Below are 25,305 nucleotides of genomic sequence, written 5' to 3'. Positions count from 1 at the left end.
TATAACAACACATGTATCTCCAAAGAGTAATAGTATACTTAAAGAGTCTCGTTCAATTAAAAAACCCCATAAATTTCAATTATTCATTCTATCTAAAGAGGAAAAGCTATATCTAATTTTAACTTAAGAAGCAATGGTCTAAGCAGTTTTCTTCATTTTTTCAATTCTTATACTCTATTCTTTTAACTTTTCAATTCCATTTCAAATCTATTTTTAAATTTAGTTTTAAAACATGTGTTATATATTTAACTAATGCTGCCTCTTTTTCTCTTTCTGTCAACCAGCTTCTGTCAATTCTACTTTCTCATTTCTTTTTTACATTTACATTAAATTTATCTTACATTAACTATTTTATTTACAGTATTTATTAGAATAGAATAGAATTTTATTGGCCAAGTGTGATTGGACACAGAAGGAATTTGTCTTGGTGCATATCCTCTCAGCATACATAGAAGAAAAAGATACATTTATTATTTTTATTCTCAACCCGTTCATAAAATTTCCCTCAAATTTTGTAAAATTCCGAGTCTTCTTTGTCCCTAATTTTCATTATAAGTTTATTAATCTCTGCACAGTCCATAATCTTCCAATTTTATGCATATATAATCCTAGTAGCAGTCACTATATGCACAATTAAGTATATTTCTTCCATATTAATTTTTTCTGGCAATATACCTAATAAAAATATTTTAGGCTTTGAATCAGTACTTTCACTTGTTAATCTATCCATCCATCCATCCATCCATCGTCTGTCTGTCTGTCTGTCTGTCTGTCTGTCTGTCTGTCTCTGTCTGTCTATCTATGCCAAATACCACTCATTCATCACAAAATCTCCAGAACTATACAGCATATAAACTTTGGCACATATGTTCCTCTTGGCTTCTAGGTGCTCACTAAGAAAGGTTTTTTCAAAATGACCATCAGATCATTAGTATTTCATATACAGTATTATATTAACATTCTCTGATGCTAAGAAGTTAGACATTATACTCCACCTCCCCACCTCAAAAGAACTCTGTTCCAACTGCCATTTGCCTTATATTAAGATGCATGTGACTCATCTGGCTTGCAGGATGGGAATTCAGACAATTCAATTCAATTCAATTTATTAGATTTGTTAGATTTGTATGCCACCCCTCTCCGAAGACTTGGGGCGGCTCACAACAATAACAGTTACTCCCCCTCCCCAGTTGAAAAGAACTCTGTTCCAACTGCCAGTTGCCTTATATCAACTCTCTGATGCTAAGGAGTTACACATTCTATGTAAATTTTCAAGCTTTAAGTGTCAATGTATCAAGCCCGATCAAATCATTTCATAGCAAAGCACAGGTATCCAGCTACTAGTATATTTATAATAGTTGCAGCATCCAAGGATGATATGATTGAGATTTCCAAGCTTCCCAGCTGCCTTCCAACAAGCTAATGTTAATGGAAGAAGGCACATTATGCTTATAGCAAAAGTTATAACATTGTGTGACTCCCTTAACAACTGCCTCGCTTAGCAACAGAAGTTATTGGCCTTGTTATGGATTATAATTCAACGATTACTTGTATGGTAAACAAACATAAGTAATAGATCAGTGATCGTGTAAGAAAAAAAAATACATCTACTACAATGCTTACAGCAAATTTAATATCAAAGTAAGAGAAAAAACCCCAAAGAAACGATAAGATGTATATGTTGTAATAAAATCAATTCCTCTTAATGTAGACTGTATAGAAATGTATTATTGATACATCTTCTTATCTTTTCTTAATATAAAAACTTTTCAGAAATTGATCATGAACGCATATACTGCATTCATTTCTCATTTTCAGGAGTTCTCATTTATTTCCTTCTATGTAAAATCATTCTGTGCCGGATTTGATAAGACCAGTGTTACTTATAAAATGTCAAATTCTGTACTTTGGGAAGATGAGTCAACATTACAATGACATTTTTAACTGCTGTTTCCCCCAGAATTGTATTAACTTCTGCTCTAACCGGAAATTGAGAACGAACGTAGCTGGCAAAATCCAAGAAATACGTGTCAAAAGAACCCTGAATTGTCTTGCAAACCCACCAGAGGAATTTGAAGGAGCTCATGTTTTTAAAACGTTCTATGAAAGCCTCTCGAGATGAAGAAGAACTGTTTTTGGAAATAACAAACTTCAAACATCTCAGGAGCAAAACCTTGTAGTTTTTGAACAAGTTGGCAGGTAGTCCTTGTTCAGTGACCATGGTTGCGATCGACACTTATGTCACTAAACAAAGTGATGGCTTAGAGGGAAAATAGTTAACTGCAAGTGACTTTTCCTTTTTCCCATTCCCCACCCCACCCTGGTTTGGATTGCTCACTTTCGCAGCACAGGGATATTTAACAAGAAAGGAATTAATGTTCATGTTTGCATTCATTGGAGAGAAAGGGTAACAAGAGACTGAGCAGACACATAATGGGAAATGCATATCAAAAGCCATGCATTAGTGATAGCAGCCTTAAAAAGCTACATATGCAGCTAGTATCCTCCCCATTTGATATTCCCTGTCAGGAAACAAGTTAGGCAAAGGATAGATCGCCTACAGAAATTGTTTCATTCCCCCCTCCTCCCTGCCTCTTGCAAAGTGAAGAGATTGAGGAGAAAGGGATTTTAAAAGAGTAAGCAGGCAGACATCAGGCTGTGCTCGTGGCTGCTTGTACTAGAATATTGTTTTCCATTGTATGCCTGCTTTACTCTCTTGTAATCCCTTCTCAAACCTCTCAAATCTGTACAGGTGGAAGAAAGGAAAACAGCAGATCAGGCACAGAGCATGCATACTGGACTGCAGTGGGGATCATGGGATGAGAGATACTGCAGAGGTCATCAGTGTAGGCATTGGTCGTAAGCACTGACAGTTTCCTCCTCTTTGGCGCTACCGGTGCGACTTCCAAGGCTGTTATGGGTGCGTGCATGTCCAGCAGGTGTGTGTGCCCCCATTGGCGCAAGATCCAGCTTCTACGCATGTGCAGCAAGCAAAAACTCACATGAGAACGCGCATGAGAGTGAGATTTCAGTGATTTTCGATGATATTTTTGCTTCTGCGCATGCGCATACGCAGAAGCAAATAATCATCAAAAATCACCAAAATCTCACCTGCGTGAAGGTCTTCATGTGAGATTTTGCTTGCTGCACATGCACAGAAGCCAAATCTCATGCGAGGGTGGATGCGCGAGTGTTGGGGACACGCAGCTGCATGTGCATCCTGAAAATCACTACTGGAGTGGTGACCGTTCTGGTAGCGGCGCTTTTCCTTAGGTTATAAAGTTCTATTTTTTCAGCACTGTTGCAACCTTCAGATGATCACTGAATGAGGTGGCTGGTAAGCCAGGACTACAGTAACCCCTCACTACTTCACGGTTCATCTTTCATGGATTCGCTACTTCACAGGTTTTCAAAGGGGGCTTAAATCCATTAAATCCATTGAAAATTTTAAATCCATTAAAAATTCATAAAATTCTTCTACAGTACTTCTGTGCTCTATTAAAGAAACTGGTAGGATATCACATGTAGTTCTAGCTGAGAAACATTATAGAATAATTGTTTAATGCAAAGGGTGGGTTTTAAAAGTCCAAATACTCATTAAATACATTAAAAAATATATTTCCTCTACTTCATGGAAATTCGTTTTTCACGAATGGTCTTGGAACACATCCCCCGCGAAAAACGAGGGATCACTGTACTTGTAAAAAAATCCTTCCAGGCTGTCAGCAAGCAATGCATCAATAACTTTGCACTCCTATAGCTGCTTCTTCTTTTTTCTTTCTCTTTTTTTCCTGAGCTTCTCCCGTGGCTGATTTTTCTGTCTCTCTAGGGGACAAGCTGGATGCGGATTACATAGAACGTTACCTGGGACAATTAAGCCCCATGCAGGAAAGCTGCTTGATCCGACTTCGTCAGTGGCTTCAGGAGATGCAGAAAGGAAAGGTAAATGGAGGCTCCTGTCCCACGGCTGAACTTATGAAGGAACCGGGAGCAGCTTACGTTAGTGGCTGACAAGATTGCATTCTAAATCCGTTTCCTTCTCTTTCCTTGTATTTTTTTACTGCATGCATGCCATACCCTTACTGGGATTCGAACCTGCAGAGTCTGCATTGTAAGACAGTAGCTTTTGTTCTGGTCCGGCTAAAGCCTCTGTTAATTGGAATAAAGGCTTGCTGAATGCAGAGATTTATAAAACAAAAACATCATCCTTATTTTTCTTTCTTCTGTTACAAAGTACGTCATTGGCAGGCAGTCCCTTTTATCTCAGTCTTTAGTAGCTAAATCAACATAAAGCGTTCTCCAAGCATTCCTCCCTTCATCTTAAGATTTATGGCTAGGCAGCATTAGCCCAGGGTAATAAAAACTGCAGTTAAAAAACACATTACTTCAGAGCCGTGGAAAGGCACCTCCATATTGATTTATAGCAGAATTGAAAACTCCACCCTTCTGCTCCACTGACACCCGGACATGATAAATAAATTACTAAATTAATTAACCCGTTCCTCTCCTTAATATTTCTTCCCTGATACTTGTTCTCTTCGCAATCGTCTGAAATGAGGATTTAACCATCTATTATCTGTCTTTCCTTCACTGGAGTCTGAACTCATAGAAACGTCCTGTGGTTGGTCTCCCCCTTCTTCTTCTGCCTGTAAATCAGGACCTGCCATGAATTCATAAACAATATCTGAATCAGAAACTGCGAAATCCCCAAACTGAACAGGAGTATACACAACAGCTTTAACCTCTAGACCACAGGCTCTCTTTCTCTCAGCTTGTACCAGGGAAGAGTTACTGTGTATGTTTTTGTTTTGTCGACAGAAACAAAACAAAACATAACACACCCGCCACGCGCATGCCCACCCCCGCATGACATTTTGCCTCTGTGCATGCACGGAAGCAGAGAACTCGGCAAAAATTGCTGAAATCTCATGCAAGGACGCTTTCACGTATGAGATTTTGGTGGTTTTTGGTCTTTCTTTGCTTCTGTGCATATGCGGAAGCAAAGAAATCAACAAAAATTGCCCAAATCTCGCACATGTGACCATCCTCGTATGAGATTGCTGTCTAAAATGCTTTGTTCTGGAATAGTTTTTGGGAGGGACTTTCCATGATAGCTGTTTGGGTGATATAATGATGGAAGTATTGGAATAGGAGCAAGGAGGGCTGTGTTCAGTTCCACCATTTATGGAAGCTCCTAGACAGCTTTAGGCTGGTCCCTCCTTCCCAACCCAAGAGCCAATAGGTGTAGCATGAAAAGTAATAGACTAAGACCAAGAAGATCTGTGTTCAAGCCCATTCCACAACCATGGAAGCCCCCTGGATGACTTTGGGCCAGTACTTTCTTCTTCAGCCTTAGAAGCAATCTGGAGTAGAGGTTAAGATGGACTAAGAATGAGGAGAACTAGATTCTAAGCCTCCCGTGGCTGCAGAAGTTCTTGGAATGACAAGAGCCAGAGTGGTCCAGTGATGGTGCTGGTGGGCCAGGAACTGGTTGTAATTCCCCCCTCACTGACAGAAGCTCTCTGGAGATTTTTGGGCTTCTCTCTCAGCTTGGGTTTGATGACATTCCCATTGACTTCCTGGACGAAAGAAGGAATTCATGCAGGCCATGAGAGCAACATGCAGTCACGAGAGCTGTCATGGGCTTACCAAGGTTTGCCCATGTATCTCCAACACTGTGCGAGCTGCATTGGCTGCTGATTGGCCTCTGAACGCAATTCAAAGTGTTGGTCATTACCTAAAAAGCCCTACATGGCCTAGGGCAGTGATGGCAAACGTATGGCATGGCTTGCACAGAGGCTCTGGGAGGGCGTTTTTGGCTTCTAGAGAGCCTCTGGGGGGATGGGGGAGAGTGTTTTTACCCTCCCCTGGCTCCAGAGAAGCCTTTGGAGCCTGGGGAGGATGAAACATGGGCCCACCAGAACCTGGGAAACAGGTGATTTCCAGCCTCCAGGGGGAGGGGGAAGCTGTTTTCGCCCTCCCCAGGCATTGAATTATGGGTGGGGGCACTCGCACATGCACGATAGCGCACGCCTATGATCTTTCAGCACCCGAGGAAAAAAGGTTTGCCATCACTGGCCTAGGACCAGGTTGTGGGACTTTTCTCCAGCTTCATGTATCCCAGCGACTGGTCAGAGCCCACAGAATTGGCCTTCTCCAGGTCCCATCAGCCAAGCAATGTCATATGGTGGGCCCTAGGGGAAGGGCCTTCTCTGTGTCAGCCCTGGCCCTCTGGAATCAACTCCTCCCGGAGATACGCACTTCCCTAACTCTCCTGACCTTACAGAAGGTTTTAAAAACTCACTTTTGCCAGCATGCTTGGGGCTGTTGAGCTTTAACATTTGCTCCAGCCATCGGTATTATTGAGATACGAACGAATGTGGTTTTGTGATTTTATGACTGGGTTTTTAGATTGGTTTTAAATTTTATAACTTTTTAGCATTGGGCTTCAGAATTGTCAATGTGTATTACTTTATATGTTGTGAGCCAGTCTTAGTCTTCGCAGAAGGGCAGCATACAAGTCCAGCAAACAAACAAACTCCAAATCTAATCAAGCATTGACTTAATTCTCGCTTTTGCTCAGGTTCCCAAAGATGAATACATCCTCCGTTTCCTGAGGGCTCGGGACTTTAATATTGACAAGGCTCGGGAAATGCTCTGCCAGTCCTTGGCATGGCGAAAGCAATACCAGGTGGATTACATCCTGCAAACGTGGAGGCCACCTTCCCTTTTGGAAGAATTCTACGCTGGGGGATGGCATTACCAGGACAAAGGTGAGCATCTACCTGTTGGCCTCTGCTCCGTGTCTGGACATGAAGTTCATCAGTCCGTGAGTCATTTGTCATTCAGTCACCTTGGGATGGCTCCGGGGTGGGCTACAGGGTGCAATGTTATATTTCCCACTGCTGTTCAGCATTTAAAATTGTCAGGCGGAAAAGATCAAGCCCATACAGGGGTGGGCAGCAAGCAGGACGGGGTGGAACCAGTTCCACCGGCGGAAATGAAAATGCGGGTGCCACTCCAGCTGATTGGCTCTCCTTTTTTCCCTGCTTCTTGGTTTTTTCCTCTTTCCTCCTTCCTGACCTCGGACGAGCTTCCCTCTCTCCTGCCCGGCTCCTCTCCAGTCTCACGGCCACCTCCCGCCTGAGGTGCAAGCAGAAGGCGTGGGTGGAAGCGGCGCTGGCAGCATTTATGCTTCTGGCAGCACCCGTTCACCTAGCTACCCAGCCTGAGGTGGGGGGGTGACCCTGGAAGGAGAATATGGGAAATGCAAAGCAAATTGTCATCCCAGCAAGCGACACTGGTAAGGTTGTAAGTCGAGGATTTTACAGTTCACTTGAACGATGATTGTTCAAGCCACTCCCACCTGATCACATGCCTGGCAAGCCACTCCTACCTGATGACATACCATTAAGCCACACCCACAAAATAAGCCATACCCACAGTGTGGCAGTAAAAATTTTGGCTGCCCATTACTGGGCCCACATATAATGATCCAATTAAACTGATTTATTGCTAAATAGCTTATGCACAGAAATCTTCTCAACAAACACCACCAGCTTGGAGTTAGATAAGAGACAATGTGATTCAAAGAAAGTTGGACTTGGTTCATTTGTGGCTACGTAGGGATTCTAGGCGGATCCTCTTTTTAACTCCGCTCTTCTGCCTCTCCATCTCCTACAGATTTCTGTTGCAAAGACTTTTGCAAAAATACATGTAAAACTAATTCCAAAAAGAGCCAGGAATTTTTTAAAAATATAGTCTTTTATCATGACAAAGGCCCAGTATCTACAAGTCTGTAATTTCTATGGTCAATATGAACTGCAATGTAGTCATTTCACACTGCAAAACCTGGCCTTTCTACATTGATGTCTGACCCCAAAGACAAACCAGGAGATCAACTTTATGGGAAAGCTAAAACTACTGCCATTGGTCTAAAACAGTGATGGCTAACCTTTTTTCCCTCAGGTGCCGAAAGAGTGTGCATGCATGCTATCGCACATGTGTGAGCGCCCAAACCTATAAATTAATGCTGGGGAGGGTGAAAACAGCTTCTCCCACCCCCTAGAGGCCCTTGGGAGGCTGGAAATGGCCTGTTTCCCAACTTCTGATGGGCCCAATAGGCTCGTGTTTCACCTCCCCAGGCTCCAAAGGCTTCCCTGGAGCTGGGGGAGGGTAACAACTCCCCCCATCCCCCTGGAGGCTCTCTGGAAGCCAAAAAGGCCCTCCCAGAGCCACTGCGATCCAAAAATCAGCTGGCTGGCACACAACACACGTTGGAGCTGAGCAAGGGCAACAGATCGTGTGCCAGCAGATATGACTCAGTGTGCAATCTGTGGCACCCATGCCATAGGTTCACCATCACTGGTCTAAAATGTTGTAGGGCCATGATGGTGAACCTACGGTGGTGCAGTGGTTAAAAAGCAGTACTGTAGGCTATTTCTGCTGACTGCTGGCTGACTGCAATTTGGCAGTTCAAATCTCACTAGGCTGAAGATTGACTCAACCATCCTTCCGAGGTTGGTAAAATGAGGACCCAGACTGTTGAAGGCAATATGCTGACTCTGTCACCCGCTTAGAGAGGACTGTAAAAGCCCTGTAAAGTGGTATATATGTCAAAGTGCCATTGCTGTTGCTGCATTGCAATGTTCTAGGCCTATGATGGAGAATCTACGGCACGTGTGTCAAAGATGACATCACCCCAGGTCAGATCTCCATGGCATTTCTTTCGTGAGCTTGTTTCCCTGCAAAAGACAAAAAAGAGGCTCACAAAAGAACCTCACATTCTCATCTGCTCCATTTCCAAATAGTATTTTTTTCCTCCAGCTTAGTGGTAATTCTCAATCTTTTTTGAATCCACCATACAATATGGAACGTATTCATTATTCTATAATACAAATTATAGAATACAAATCTAATAAATTATTATTATTATTATTATTATTATTATTATTATTATTATTATTATTATTATTATTATTATGCAGCACACCAGATATATATTAATCAGGTATACAGTTAGCCCTTGATTTACATCAAATTTGGCTGTAAGTCACTTCCCCACCCCACTCTTTCCTCTGTACTTTTAAGTTTTACTCTCGGTAATGATGTATATCAAAGGTGTCAGTCAAGGTTGTGTGCTCAAGGTTCAGCTATTGTGGGAAGAATCTTTAATTTCAACAGTAAGTTGTGTGTGTTGTCACAAGCTGGCAGTCGAATGTTGGACAAACGCTGCAAATTTTTGGGTTTCTGGAAGCTTATTCCATCTTTGAGGACAATTTTTTAAAAAATTCGGTTTATTTGTTCCTTCTTTTTTTGTTTCCAAGATGGAAGGCCCCTCTACATCCTTCGCCTTGGGCAAATGGACACCAAGGGTCTTGTGAAGGCTCTGGGAGAAGAATCGCTTCTTCGCCACGTGAGAAACACATTTATGTTAAAAATTTAATTTAATTTAATTTAATTTAATTTAATTTAATTTAATTTAATTTAATTTAATTTAATTTAATTTAATTTAATTTAATTTAATTTTTTATTCAAGCTTTTGTAAACTTCTGAAAACTCATCTATGTCACTAGGCATGGGGAAATTAATATACCCCTTAGCTATTATAATTTATGTATGGTTTGTTTGAGTTGCATGATTATTTCCGAGTCTTCGGAGAGGGGCGGCATACAAGTCTAATAAATAACAATAATAATAATAATAATAATTATTATTATTATTATTATTATTATTATTATTAGGGTTTTTAAAATTGTTTTTTAACTATTGGATTTGTATATTGTGTATTGTCCTGTTGTGAGCCGCTCTGAGTCCTCGGAGAGGGATGGCATACAAATCTAATAAATTAATATTATTATTATTATTATTATTATTATTATTATTATTATTATTATTATAAGCCATCCATCACCTGATGGATTCTGGGTGGTGTACAGCAATAAAAACAATATACATTAATTAAAAAACCCAATATTAAAAGACATTCATCCATCTATCATTCATTGCTTCAGGCCGGAGCGAAGTGCTGTTGCTCAACAGGCCCAGGCCTGCCAGGAAAGCCACGTTTTTAAGGCTTCTCAGAAGGCCAGGAGGGTGGGGCAGTGCGAATCTCCTGGGGGGATTTGGTTCCAGAGAGCTGAAGCTGCCACAGAGAAGGCCATCCCATTGGCCCCACCAGTCAGCATTGCTTGGTTGACAGGATCCATAGGAGGCCAACTCTATGGGTTCTGATTGGTCACTGGGAAATGTGAGGCAGAAAACGGTCCCGTAAATAATCTGGCCTTGTCAAAACTAATAAAGTTAGTTTTGACAAAGGCCCTTTCTCAAGGGGCTTCTGGCCAGGGGAGGGCCTCTGGTGGTTCGGGAGAACCTCTAGCTAAGATTCTGTGCAATTTGAGGAACGCTCCAAATGCCACTCCTGACTGGTCCCGCCCACCCCTTCCCACTCCTCCCACGAGTCCCCATGTGGCCCATTTTGGATGCAGGTAAGTACAGGGAGCGCACAGAGACTTGGGGTGGGTGAAAAATGGGCATACTGGAAGTTCAGGAAGGCAAAAAATGGGCCGTTTCCAGCCTCCAGAGGGCCTTCAGAGCCTAGGGAAGCCAGTTTTGCCCTCCTGGAGACTCGAGGAAAGCCTCCTGAGCTCAGGGAGGGCAAAAATGCCCCTACCCACATCAGATCATGCCTGATTCTGAAGAGGATGAGCCAGGCCCCTCAGGGTACCCTGGGCCAGGCGAGCTTTAAGACTAATGAACTTCAACTCCCATTCCTGAACTAACATGACTGAAGGATTCTGCGAATTGAAATCCACAAGTCTTAAAGTTGCAAGGTTTGGAGACCCTTGCACCCCTAATCCAGGGGTTTTCAAACTTGATAGCTAATGAACTTCAACTCCAATTCCTGAACTAGCATGAGGATTAATGGTGCAAAGGTCTCCAAACTTGGCAACTTTAAGACTTGTGGACTTCAACTCCCATTCCTGAGCTAGCATGACTGGAGGATTCTGGGAATTGAAGTCCACAAGTCTTAAATTTGCCAAATTTGAAGACCCCTGGGTTAGGGATTAAGGGTGCAAAGGTCTCCAAACCTGGCAACTTTAAGACTTGTGAACTTCAACTCCCATTCCTGAGCTAGCATGACTGGAACAGGAATTCTGGGAGTTGGCCCACAACTCTTGAAGCTGTCAAGTTTGAAGTTTGTAAAAATTGTCCATGGTTGTAAAAAGTATACATGTTTGTAAAAAGCATTCTACTTCACTGGTATTTTATTAAATAATATATCACTGCACCATTTGGTTCAGAATGCTTTTTTCCTTGTTTTGCACCTCTAAAATTTAGGTGCGTCTTATATTCCGAAAAATACAGTAATTCATAACCTTAGCTCTTTGACGTGTGATGTCACTTCCAGGCATTATAAAGGCAGAGTTGTGGGAAATGGGTGTGTGGACTCTCATGGAAGAGAGTCCACATGGAAGAGCTGAGAAACTGTGGTGTGCTTGAAAAGAAATTCTAAAAATCATGATCGCTATCTCCAAAGACAGTTCTGTGCAGGATTTCTATGCTAGCAAAAATATTTGGTGAGCTACTGCCTCTGTTTTGAGTATTGAGAAGGGGTTATCTAAGGCAGTGTTTCCCAACCTTTTTTGAGCCGCAGCACATTATACATATTTACAAAATCCCGGGGAACATTGAGCGTGTGTGTGTGTGTGTGTTGTGTTAAAAAAAGTTTGGACAAAAAAATATCTCTCTTCCTCCCTTTCACTCTATTTCTCTCCCTCTTTCTCTCTCTTCCTTCCTTCCTCTTTATTTCCCTCTCTCTCTCCATCCCTCTTTGTTTCTCCCTTCCTTCCTCTTTTTTGTTCTCTTTCTCTCTCCCACCTTCCCTCCCTCTGTCTTTCCCTCACCCTCCTTCCCCCCTCTTTCTCTCTCTCTCTCTTGCAGTCTTTCTTTCTCTCCCCCCCTCTTCCTCTCTCTTTCTCTCTCTTGCTATCTCTCTTTCTCTCTTTTTTGCTTTCTCTCTCTTTCTCTCCCCCCTTCTCCCTCTCTCTTTCTCTCTCTCCCTCTCTTGCTATCTCTTTCTCTCTCTTTTTCTCTCTCTCTTTCTTTCTCTCTTTCTTTCTCTCTTTCTCGTACACCATGCCGCAGCAGCGGCATTGGGCAGTAGCCATGGGGCAGCGGCAGGGTGGTCAGCTGTGAGGCGGAGGTCCAGAATGGAGGCACCGACGGCGGTGGCTGGACATGTTGCTAGATGCCGTACATGCTGGCGTTGTGCTGGGCATGGGCGTGGGGCTGGAGCCTCTGGCCCAGCCAGCAGGCAAGTGCCAGCCACGCAATGCCAGCATGTACGGCGTACAGCAACATGTCTAGCCGCCATCGTCGGTGCCTCTGTCCTGGAGTTCTGGCTTGCAGCCGACCACCCTGCTGCCGCCCAGCGGCTAATGCTCGGTGCCGTTGCTGCCGCCGCCCTCCCACTGCCGCCGCCCTCCCGTTGGGCCCCAAAGCTCACCTGCTGCCGCCGCCAGGGAAGCTCCAGCCGGGTGGGGCGCTGCAGCTGCCGGAAAACTTGGAAGGTGCAAAGAAGGAAGCTCAGCTTCCGGTCTCACAACTTTTTGCTCTTCGTACTCTCAGCAAAAAGTTGCTAGACCAGAAGCTGAGCTTCCTTTTTCGCGGCACACCTGACCATGTCTCGCGGCACACTAGTGTGCAGCGGCACACTGGTTGGGAAACACTGATCTAAGGAATGTGATAACAACTGAGTTTGGGGCACTTCCCAGACCCAAAGTCAAGCTGTTTTTTTAATGAGATAGAATTCTGCTTCTATGCTACTTTTAAAATATGCATTGCATTCATGTATCCTGCTTGAGTGAAATAAAAAGTTTTATTACTGAGAAATGATTTTACGGGGATTGGAAATTATCGGAAGTCTATGGACAGAACACCCACTGTGGTGCAGGAAGCTAAGCCATGCCCTCCAAACAACCGGGCAGAAAACCCCTTACTAAATATTTTGAAGCCCACCCCTGCTTCTGGCAACATCTTTATCTTAAATGAAGAGTCTTCAGAGAGGGGCGGCGTACAAATGCAATAAATTATTATTATTTATTATTATGTGCCCACATTTTGAAGGTGCCTGAACTCACAAACATTAAGAACTATGCAGTGCAGGAATGCAATCCCGGAGTCTCTGTACATGGTCTTCACAATGTCTACCAAATAGACCTTTTTTCTAATGCTACTTATAATAACGGGGCCTTAGTCAGTCATAACACTTTAATCAGAACTTGCCAACCGGGCAGAAACAGGCTTAAGAAATACAGACATGAGTGCACAGATTTATATACAGCACGCCTTCTGAGGTAACTACCAATCACATACAGAGGAAAGTTCCCGCTTACAAGTAATAGGGCTTGCTCGCCCAATCAGCACCCTGGAGAGGGATACGCGAGCTAGATTCTGACAGCCGGCTGTTACCATGCGGACACAGCACTCCTGCCCCTTCGGCTGACACAGACATAATCTTTTAAGTATGACGGTCTGCGCCCGATTCTTCCGGAGCGCCTGGGCTCAGTGTGATGTTCCGAACCCCCGAACTCAGCTGGGTGGATCGTTTTGGGAGCCTGGCCTCCCTCCTCCTCCTGGTTGCATTCTGAAGACGGAATCCCTGAAGGCTCATCCTCTGTGGGCGGTCCCTGCGAACACACCCCCTGGAACCCATTGGCTTCCCGGTCTACACACCTGTCCTCTTTATTGGGTCTGATTTGATCCAGGTGTCTTTTCCAAGTTCGCCCGTCCCTTAGCTCTATCTCAAACGAACGAGGCCCCAGTTCCCTGCATATTATACCTTTCTCCCAATTCTTTTGGCCGGAATAGGCACAGGCAAATACGGCTTCTCCAACGGACATCTCCCGTCCAGCCGCATCAGGCCAGTGCACAGCAGCTGTGTACCCCGGGTGCAACCTGTCAAGTATAATCCGCAACTTGCGACCCATTAAAAGTTCCGCTGGTGTTTTTCCTGTGGTTACACAAGGGGTGGTATGTTGGGCTAAGAGCACGTCAGCCAACCTGGCTTTCCAGGAGGTCGGGGGCAATCTCTTAAGGGATTCCTTAATGGTTCTAACTGCCCGTTCCGCTTGGCCATTGCTAGCCGGATGCCACGGGGAGGTTAGGGCATGTCTTATTCCTGCAGTTGCTAGAAAGGATTCGAACAAGACAGATGTGAACTGCGGACCGTTGTCTGACACAAGTAGGTCCGGAAATCCATGCGTAGCGAAGATGGACATTAAAGAATCAATAATGGCCTGTGACTGCGTGGAGTGCAACTGGACCACCTCCACCCATTTGGAGTATGCATCCACGGTGACCAGGAAGGTTTGCCCCATGAAGGGACCGGCCAGATCAATGTGCAAGCGTATCCAGGGGCTGGCCGGTGGTTCCCACGTTAAAGGTTCAGCTCGGGGGGGCATGGACCTAGACTCCTGGCACACACCACAGTTAGCTACCCGCTGCTCCACTTCCTTATCTAATGCTGGCCACCATACATAGTCTCTGGCTAATCCCTTCATTCTCACTATGCCAGGGTGACCCTTGTGCAGCAGGGCCAACACCTGGTTCCTCAGTTTCCCGGGAATAACTACTCTGCCACCCCTCAAAAGTACCCCCTTATCCACTGAAAACTCGGTGCGGCAGCGAAAAAAAGGAATGAACTGATCTGCAGGGGCTGCGGATGGCCACCCCCTTAAAACCCATTGCCTTACCTGGGCCAGAACGCGGTCATTTCCCGTCTCCCTGGACACCTCGGGAGCAGCTAATACCAATGGCCCCTCTGTCAGAGCCAAAACGGAGCTTGCAGGTGCGGGGTCTGTTAATTCCTCATGTATTGGACACCTGCTGAGTGCATCGGCATGCGCTATGTGCCGACCCGGTTTATAAGTTAGGCCGTAGGTGTAATTGGCCAAAAAAACAATCCAGCGTGTCATACGTGGAGACAGCACAGCTGGACTCTGACGGTTACCTGAGAGCAAGCCTAACAGGGGCTGGTGGTCCGTGACCAACTCAAACTTCCTTCCATACAAATACTCGTGGAAACGGCGGACTCCCGCCACCAGGGCCAATGCCTCCTTATCTATTTGCCCATAGTTTCTCTCCGCCGCGGCCAGGGTCCGAGAAAAAAACGCCAAAGGGGCTTCCGAGCCATTGGGCAATCTATGACTGAGGACTGCCCCCACTCCATACCGGGAAGCGTCACAGGTAAGTACTAAAGGCAGATTCGGGGAATACTGAGCCAGGACACTGTTTGAAGTAAGTATGCCCTTGACCCCTCTGAATGCGGCTTCCTCTCGCTCCCCCCAGCGCCAAACAGACCGCTTGTCCAGTAACCTATGCAGCGGTTCTGCCACTGAAGCCTTATGCGGAATAAATACCGCATAGAAATTTAAGAGACCCAAGAAAGCCTGCAGCTCCTCCCTCGACTGGGGTCTGGGGGCATCCCATATTGCCCTGGTCTTCTCAGGGGTAGGATGGATTCCCCTTTCGTCCACCCTGAAACCCAGGAAGTCAACCTCTGGAACCCCGAAGACACACTTCTTTGATTTAAGTTTGAGCCCCGCCTCCTGGAATTTCACCAACACTTTCTTTACCCTGCGGAGTAGTTCGTCCTCGGAACTCCCTGAGACCAGTACATCGTCAAAATAAGGCACCGTGCCTTCCAGCCCATAAAGCAGGCGCTCCATTAACCCTTGGAACAGACCCGGTGCTATGGAGACCCCAAATTGTAGCCTGTGGCACCTGAAGACCCCCCTATGTGTTATAATCGCCTGGGCATCCGCTGTCATGGGGTCTACGGGGAGCTGCTGATAAGCCTGCGATAGGTCGAGTTTCGCAAAGAACTTTCCCTTGCCCAGTGTGTGGAGTAGATGCTGCACCACTGGGAGTGGGTACGAGTGGTGAGCCAGGGCCTTATTAACGGTACATTTATAGTCCCCACATAACCTCAGGCCCCCATCCCCCTTAAAAGCAATGACCAGTGGAGTCTCCCACACAGCCTGGTCAATTGGTTCTAAAACCCCTTGGGCAATTAGTCGATCCAACTCAGCATCAACCTTTGGTCTTAGGGGAATGGGCACTCTCCGGGGTTTCAGCCTCACTGCTGGCACCTTGGGGTCGAGGCTAAAAGAAATCGGGGTCCCTGTGTAGCAGCCCAGCTTGTCGTCGAAGACGGAGGGGAATTCTTTAGTGAGCTCAGTAAACACAGACCCCCCCCTCACTGCGTTCACCCCCGAAACAGAAAGCCCTAAAGACTTAAACCAGTTTAGACCCAGGAGGCTGGAAAACGGCCCATCCACCACCATAAGAGGCAACCTGCCCACGAATGCCTTGAATGTGACAGGGAATTTCCCTTCCCCCAACACTGGAATGGGCGCCCCTTGGTAGTCTCGTAAAGTCACTGAACATGGCTGCAACCTGTTCTTGCTCAAGCCAGGCACGCATCTCTTTATCGTGGCCCAGGAAACCAAGGAATGTGCAGAGCCCGTGTCGACTTGCATGGAGCAATTCACGCCTCCCAAGCGAACTGTCACGGAGATCTTCTCAGAGGAGACTGATGTTTTTCCCACAAAAGTGCTGGCTGGGCGCGGGCAGCTATAAATGGCATTGCAGTCATCCCTCTTGGTTGAAGAAAATCTTCTCTGCCAGCGGGGATTGAAGCCTTGGGACTCCCTCTGATCTCTAGGGGTGGCTGGAGGGGACCTCCGGGAGCGGCAGACTCTCGCAATGTGCCCCCTAGCCCCACAACGCCGACAAGCTGCATCTTTAAACGGGCAATTCGACCGATAATGGTTTCCCCCACAGCCCCGGCAAGGGGATGGAGGAGGGCGGGGGCGACTAGCAGGAAGATCACGACCACGAGAAGCCCCCAGCCGGCAAACTTCTTCTTCCTCAGCCTCACTACAGTCATCCTTTTCCGCAGTGGCTTTAGGTTTCTCCGGCACCACTGGCATTTTGTTTGTAACGTTAACAGAACTGTCCATGGCTGCCAGAGATTGTGTGGAAAGCTCAAAAGCACGAGCTTCAGCCAATGCTGTCTGGAAAGTTAATTCCCGGGTAGCCAACAAACGGCGTTTAAGGCGGCCATCCCGGACTCCGAATACGAGCCTGTCCAGCAAATAGTCATTCAAGTCAGAGAACTCACAATACAAGGCAGCCCGGCGGAGAGCGGCCACGAATTCATTAATTGATTCTCCCTCCGCCTGATTTCTCTGATAAAAAACGTATCTCCGGGCACAGCGGGACGGGGCTGGGGCATAATGATCCTGAAGGGTTGATAGGAACGATTCCCAAGGAACATCGTGGATAGAGACTGGAGCAAATAAAGCCCTGGCAGTCTCGAACATCTCGGGGCCGCAGAACCCGAGAAAATAAGACCGTTTGCGGTCTCCCGAAATCTCAGTATACCCATTAGAGATGAGGAAACAGTCGAACCTGGCGACATAAGAGTCCCAGGTCTCCCCTTGAGGGTTGAAAGGGGGAAAAGTGAGCTGGACAGACATTGCCACTTACTGCAGATAGATGCGAGAATGAAAGCAGGGTCGAATTCTCGTCGCCAGTATAATAACGGGGCCTTAGTCAGTCATAACACTTTAATCAGAACTTGCCAACCGGGCAGAAACAGGCTTAAGAAATACAGACATGAGTGCACAGATTTATATACAGCACGCCTTCTGAGGTAACTACCAATCACATACAGAGGAAAGTTCCCGCTTACAAGTAATAGGGCTTGCTCGCCCAATCAGCACCCTGGAGAGGGATACGCGAGCTAGATTCTGACAGCCGGCTGTTACCATGCGGACACAGCACTACTCCCCACACACACCATCCCCTCCCCGCAATTCCTCCCCCCTCCCTCCCATTGCATATGGCACATTGGCAGCAAGTGAAGTAAGACCCAGCGGGATGGCAGTCTTGACATTGTGGGGGGAAATTTGTTTATTTATTTATTTATTATTTAGACTTGTATGCCGCCCCTCTCCGAAGACTCGGGGCGGCTCACAACAAAATAGAACAAATCATAAATAATCAGAAAACTTTAAAATTTATACAAGATTTAAAAGAACCCCATAAACTAACAGACGCACACACAAACATACCATGCATAAATTAAACATGCCCGGGGGAGGTGTTTCAGTTCCCCCATGCCTGACGGCAGAGGTGGGTTTTAAGGAGTTTACGGAAGGCAGGGAGAGTAGGGGCAGTTCTAATCTCTGGGGGGAGTTGGTTCCAGAGAGTCGGTGCCGCCACAGAGAAGGCTCTTCCCCTGGGGCCCGCCAACCGACATTGTTTAGTTGACGGGACCCGGAGAAGGCCCACTCTGTGGGACCTAATTGGTCGCTGGGATTCGTGCGGCAGTAGGCGGTCTCGGAGATATTCTGGTCCAGTGCCATGAAGGGCTTTAAAGGTCATAACCAACACTTTGAATTGTGACCGGAAATTGATCGGCAGCCAATGCAGACTGCGGAGTGATGGTGAAACATGGGCATACCTGGGTAAGCCCATGACTGCTCTCGCAGCTGCATTCTGCACGATCTGAAGTTTCCGAACACTTTTCAAAGGTAGCCCCATGTAGAGAGCATTACAGTAGTCGAACCTCGAGGTGACGAGGGCATGAGTGACTGTGAGTAATGAGTCCCGGTCCAGATAGGGCCGCAACTGGTGCACCAGGCGAACCTGGGCAAACGCCCCCCTCGCCACAGCTGAGAGATGGTTTTCTAATATGAGCTGTGGATCGAGGAGGACGCCCAAGTTGCGGACCCTCTCTGAGGGGGTCAATAATTCCCCCCCCAGGGTGATGGACGGACAGATGGGATTGTCCTTGGGAGGCAGAACCCACAGCCACTCCATCTTATCCGGGTTGAACTTGAGTCTGTTGACACCCATCCAGGCCCCAACAGCCTCGAGGCACCGGCACATCACTTCCACCGCTTCGTTGACTGGGCATGGGGTGGAGATGTAAAGCTGGGTATCATCGGCATATTGATGATACCTCACCCCATGTCCTTGGATGATCTCACCCAGCGGTTTCATGTAGATGTTAAATAGCAAGGGGGAGAGGACTGACCCCTGAGGCACCCCACAAGGGAGAAACCTCGGAGCCGACCTCTGACCCCCCACTAACACCGACTGCGACCGGCCAGAGAGGTAGGAGGAGAACCACTGGAGCACAGTGCCTCCCACCCCCAGCCCCTCCAACCGGTGCAGAAGGATACCATGGTCGATGGTATCGAAAGCCGCTGAGAGATCGAGGAGCACCAGGACAGAGGATAAACCCCCGTCCCGGGCCCGCCAGAGATCATCCATCAACGCGACTAAAGCGGTTTCCGTGCTGTAACCGGGCCTGAAACCCGACTGCTGGGGACCTAGATAATCAGCTTCTTCCAAGGACCGCTGGAGCTGGAGTGCCACCACCTTCTCGACAACCTTCCCCATAAAGGGAAGGTTGGAGACTGGACGATAGTTGTTAAGTACGGCTGGGTCCAGGGAGGGCTTCTTGAGGAGGGGGCGCACAAGCGCTTCTTTATAGAGTGATGGAAAAACTCCCCTCCCCAAGGAAGCGTTGGTAATCTCCTGGGCCCAGCTCCGTGTCACCTCCCTGCCGGCCGAGACCAACCAGGAGGGACACGGATCCAGTAATGTTATGGGTATAGAGTGTAGAGTATAGAATTTAGAGTATAGAGCCAGGAGTGGCGCAGCAGGTAGAGTTCTGTACTGCAGGCCACTGAGGCTGACTGTAGATCAGATCTCACCACCGGCTCAAGGTTGATTCAGCCTTCCATCCTTCTGAGGTGGGTAAAATGAGGACATGGATTGTGGGAGCAATAGGCTGGCTCTGTTAAAGAGTGCTATTGCTAACATGTTGTAAACCGCCCTGAGTCTAAGGAGAAGAAATTGAATAAACAAACAAACAAACAAATCCATATATCTTATAATTGACCAGAGAATTCTGGGAGTCAAAGTCTATATCCCTCAAAGTTGGCTGAAAAATTCTAGAAATTGAATTCCACACATCTGGTTGGGGAGTTGAACAGATTTTCTTAATATACTGTACAAAGTAAAGTAACATTCCTTGACTTATCTCTCTCTCTCTTCTCTCTTCCTCTGTCCCTCTCTTCTTTCCCCCTCTCTCTCCCCTCCTTCCATCCTCTCTCTTTTTCTCTCTCTCCCTTCCCCTTTCTTTCTTCCTCCCTCCCTGTTTCCTTCTCTGTCTCTCCTCCCCCTCCCCCTCTCCCTTTCCCCCCCTCTTTTCCTCCCTCCCCCTTCCCCTCTCTTCCTCTCCTGCTCTCCCTCCCTCTTTCCCTGTCCCCCCTCCCTCCATCCCTCCAGTGTACAGATCAGAAACGAAGTGGTACATTTTCTGGCTCACAGATATCATAATTCTGCACTTTTACCTTCCGAGTTTTCATATGGAGAGTTCCTCCCCTTCCTCTTTCCTCTCCTCTCCTCCCCTCCCCTCACCTCCTTGCCTCCTCGCCTCCTCCCCTCTCCCTTCCTCTCCTCTCCTCTCCCCTCCTCCCCTTTCCTTTCCTCTCCCCTCCCCTCCTCCCCTCATCTCTTCTCCTCTCCTCCCCTCTCCTTTCCTCTCCCCTCCTTTCCTCTCCCCTCCCCTCCCCTCCTCCCCTCCTCCTTTCCCCTCCTCTCCTCCCCTCCTCCCCTTTCCTTTCCTTTCCTCTCCCCTCCCCTCCTCTCCCCTCCCCCCTTTCCTTTCCTTTCCTCTCCCCTCCTCTCCCCACCTCCCCTCCTCTCCCCTCCCCTCCCCTCCTCCCTTTTCCTCTCCTCTCCTCTCCCTTCCCCTCCCCTCCTTTCCTCTCCTCTCCCCTCCCCCTCTCCTCCCCTTCCCCCTTCCCTCCCCTCCTCCTCCCCCCTCCCCTCTCCCATCCCCACTTTCCTTTCCTTGAATAACTCTCTCTCTTCTTCCACCAACTGCACAAGGCAAAGAGATTAAATGATTCTGTTCAAAAAATATGCTCTGAGATCCGATCAGTACGCCCAAGACCTCTAACTGAGGAATATTTTCATATGCCACACTCCAAACCTTTGCTTTTGTTTCCCTTTTAGGTCTTGTCAATTAATGAAGAGGGACAAAGAAGATGTGAAGAAAACACCAACCTCTTAGGCCGTCCCATCTCGTTAGTATGCATCTCATTATGCAAATACAGATCAACATGAAGGATCAGTCAGCAACTGGCTAGGTTAAAGAGACCCCATCCCGTGCAATAACCTCATTCAACAAATTACCTTTTTCACACTTCAGATAAAATGTAGGGAAATTGGAAGAGTATTCTGAGTGGCATTTGTGAAAACTCTCAAAATTTGACATTAAGGAAGTTGGTCAGATCCTGTACCTTGAGGACTAGTGAGTAGAGGAATGCCAAGTTTACAGATTGCAAAAAACATCTTGTTTCTCTTCCCTTTCAGATCCTGGACCTGTTTAGTTGACCTTGAAGGGCTGAACATGCGTCACCTCTGGCGTCCTGGTGTAAAAACTCTCCTTAGGATTATTGAAGTGGTTGAGGACAACTATCCAGAGACCTTAGGGAGGCTGTTGATTGTGCGAGCACCAAGGGTATTCCCTGTTCTTTGGACTTTGGTGAGCAACCCTTGACGTGCTCTTTCAAGGTTTTTTTTTAAAAAACCCCAGCACATTTAGGAAAATCATTTTTAACCAATAAATACATGCTACTACTGGACAATTCCTTGGTCCAAATTTGTTTCTAGAATGGTTGCAACTTGTTTTAGCAATAGCATTAGCACCTGGACTTATATACCACTTCATAGTGCTTTACTGTCCTCTCTAAGCAGTTTACAGAGTCAGCCTCTTGCCCCCAACAATCTGTGTCCTCATTTGACCCACCTTGGAAGGATGGGAGGCTGAGTCAACCTTGTGCTGGTCAGGATTGAACTGCTGGCAGTCAGCAGAGTTAGCCTGCAATACTGAATTCTTACCACTACGCATGGTGGAAGGAATGGAGGGAGGAAGGAAAGGAAAGAGAAAAGGAAGAGCAATAGCACTTATATACCACTTTACAGTGCTTTACAGCCCTCTCTAAGTGGTTTACTGAGTCAGCCTATTTGCCCCCAACAATCTGGGTCTTTATTTTACCAACCTCAAAAGGTTGGAAGGCTGAGTCAACCTCGTGCTGGTCAGGATTGAACTCCTGGCAGTCCGCAGAGTTAGCCTGCAATGTTGAAATTCTAACCACTGGGCCACCACTGCTTTTTTATGCATTATTTATCTTTTGATTATGACTCCTCTTTCCATTGTAAATTTAATTTTAAATATTTACACAGTGAGGGAGGACAGAGTTCTTTTTATGTCTTTTTTATTTTGTAAATGGGAAAAGGGTGAAACTGCAAAAAATATTTATTTGGAATTAAAAAAACAGTTTCTATACTTCAAAGCTTAGGGTCTAAGTTAAAATAGCAAAGGATAAGTTTATTTTGGTTTCTTGGGAAAGTATATATTGAAAGGATTATGAACTATTTAAGAGAACAGGTGATTAAACAGCAGCATTTTCTCCTATCAATTTTAGGTGAGCCCCTTTATCAATGAAAACACCAGGCAAAAATTCCTCATTTATAGCGGCAACAACTACCAGGGTCCTGGAGGACTTGTAGATTATCTGGAAAAAGACGTGATTCCTGACTTCCTTGGAGGAGAATGTGTGGTATGCTTGGATAATGTCTGTAGTATGTAACAATAGCAATAGCACCTAGACTTAAATGCCACTTCACAGTTGCTTTACAGTACTCTGTAAGTGACTTACAGAGTAAGCCTATTTGCCCCCAACAATCTGGGGCCTCCTTTTACCCACCTCGGAAAGATGGAAGACTGAATCACCTTGAGACAGTTAGATCGAACTTCTGGCTATGGGCAGACTTAATCTGCAATGCTGCATTCAAACCACTGTGCACCATAGAAGAAAGAAAAAGAGAGGGAGAGGGAGGGTGGGAGGGAAGAAAGAAAAGAGTGATAGCATTTAGACAAAGTACTTTTATTGACTTCCTACTGGAAAGCTGAGTCAACCCTCAGCCTGGTGAAATTTGAACTGCCGGCAGCTGGTAGTCAGCAGAAGTATCCTGCAGTACTGCACTCTAACCACTGTGCCACCACAGCTCTTTGGTGCAAATATTCTTTAGTTTGACCTTCTTTGAATTTTGCCATTCTTACCAATGGTTGATGAGATAAATATATAACAATCCTAAAATTTAGGAGATCCATAACCATATATCTTGCCAGTTGGCCATTGAAGTGGGTTGGACGTTGCCTTCTTGAGATCTTCTTGTATTCCTTGTAATCTACCGTGGTGGTACTAACTGGTCTTCCTTTGGTCTTTGTCCAAAAAGAGTCAGTCCGATCAAGAATGATTTTTTTCCTTTTGAGTTTAGAGAAAATTTCAGAAGAAGCTTTCATAGCTGTAGACCGAAGATCAGGAAAATAAGAGGTCTTCCTATTTGAAATGTCGACATTTCCAAAGCTATCTTAGCTGATTATCCATTGTCCTCCTCAACCACAGTGTAATGTGCCAGAAGGTGGGCTTGTCCCCAAATCTCTGTATCAAACCGAGGAAGAGTCCGAAACCGCGGATCATATTCGTCTCTGGACGGAAACCATCTATCATTCTGCAAATATTTTCAAAGGGGGCTCCCCAGGAGGTAAGGCCAAAGAGCACCTTCTGTTCAATGGAAGGTACAGTAGATATCTTCTGCTTTTCTAGGCCACCCAGCAATGACTTGATTAAGATGCTGGAGAAACAAGAAAGAAAAAGAATTTTATTTCCCCGTATTCCTAGTGTCCTCCTGTCCCTTCGATCAGTAATGGGTTGCTACAGGAATGGGGGGGCGGGACGACATGGGAGCTTATTCAGAGGAGCAAGGCGAGCACTTTCACCAAGACATTATGAACTTTGAACGCCGTTACCAAGGACAATATAATGGTTCAACGAGGAGCTCCGGGAGTTGAAACGCCAGAAGAGACGTCTAGAGAAGCGATGGAGGAAGAGTAAGTTCGAATCCGATCGAACACTTGTAAGAGCTCATATTATGACTTACAAAGTGGCACTCAAGGCAGCAAGATGCGCGTATCATGCCACCTTGATTGCATCAGCGGAATCCCACCCGGCCGCTCTGTTTAGGGTAACCCGCTCCCTTCTTAACCAGGGGGGAGTTAGGGAGCCCTTGCACAGTAGTGCCGAGGATTTTAACACGTTTTTCGCTGATAAAATTGCTCGGATTCGAGCGGACCTCGACTCCAATTGTAAAACAGAGTCAACTGACAACAAGTCAGTCGAGGTGACTGGGGCTAAACGTCTTTGTCCATCTGTCTGGGAGAAGTTTGACTTGGTGACACCTAAGGAAGTGGACAAGGCCATTGGAGCTATGTGTTCCGCCACCTGTCTACTGGATCCGTGTCCCTCTTGGTTGGTTTCGGCCAGTCGAGAGGTGACACGGAGCTGGGTCCGGGAGATTGTCAACGCCTCCTTGGGGAGTGGGTCATTTCCGGCTCCTTATAAGGAGGCACTTGTGCGCCCCCTCCTCAAGAAGCCTTCCCTGGACCCAGCCATACTCAATAACTACCGTCCAGTCTCCAACCTTCCCTTTATGGGGAAGGTTGTTGAGAAGGTGGTGGCACTTCAGCTCCAGCGGTCCTTGGAAGAAGCCGATTATCTAGGTCCTCAGCAGTCTGGATTCAGGCCCGGCTACAGCACGGGAACTGCTTTGGTCGCGTTGATGGATGATCTTTGGCGGGCCCAGGACAGGGGCTTGTCCTCTGTCCTGGTGCTTCTTGACCTCTCAGCGGCTTTCGATACCATCGACCATGGTATCCTTCTGCACCGACTAGAGGGGTTGGGAGTGGGAGGCACTGTTCTTCAGTGGTTCTCCTCATACCTCTCTGGTCGGTCGCAGTCGGTGTTAGTAGGGGATCAGAGGTCGACTTCTAGGTCTCTCCATTGTGGGGTGCCTCAGGGGTCGGTCCTGCTATTTAATATCTACATGAAACCGCTAGGTGAGATCATCCAAGGGCATGGGATGAGGTATCATCAACACGCCGATGATACCCAGTTATACATCTCCACCCCATGTCCAGCCAACGAAGCAGTGGAAGTGATGGGCCGGTGCCTGGAGGATGTTAGGAGCTGGATGAGTGTCAACAAGCTCAAACTCAGCCCAGACAAGACGGAGTGGCTGTGGATCTTACCTCCCAAGGACAACTCCATCTGTCCGTCCATTACCCTGGGGGGAGAATCACTGGCCCCC

At 46.6% G+C, this 25,305-nt stretch overlaps 1 protein-coding gene across 1 annotated transcript in view; it reads left to right on the top strand.

The window, feature by feature from the left end:
• Positions 1–25,305, top strand: part of LOC139155664 (SEC14-like protein 5) — a gene marked incomplete at its 5' end in the record, with an annotated part of 67,439 nt that overhangs the window by 31,945 nt on the left and 10,189 nt on the right. Inside the window, 8 exon segments of the mRNA XM_070730904.1 lie at positions 3,830–3,942; positions 6,584–6,773; positions 9,327–9,415; positions 21,106–21,176; positions 21,466–21,637; positions 22,581–22,715; positions 23,565–23,684; positions 23,686–23,703. Coding sequence (XP_070587005.1) covers positions 3,830–3,942; positions 6,584–6,773; positions 9,327–9,415; positions 21,106–21,176; positions 21,466–21,637; positions 22,581–22,715; positions 23,565–23,684; positions 23,686–23,703 — 908 coding nt within the window.

This window comes from Erythrolamprus reginae, unplaced genomic scaffold (assembly GCF_031021105.1).
Source record: "Erythrolamprus reginae isolate rEryReg1 unplaced genomic scaffold, rEryReg1.hap1 H_40, whole genome shotgun sequence".
NCBI lineage: Eukaryota > Metazoa > Chordata > Lepidosauria > Squamata > Dipsadidae > Erythrolamprus > Erythrolamprus reginae.
Note: the sequence above shows the minus strand (reverse complement) of the source record. Positions and strands in the feature narration are given on the sequence as shown.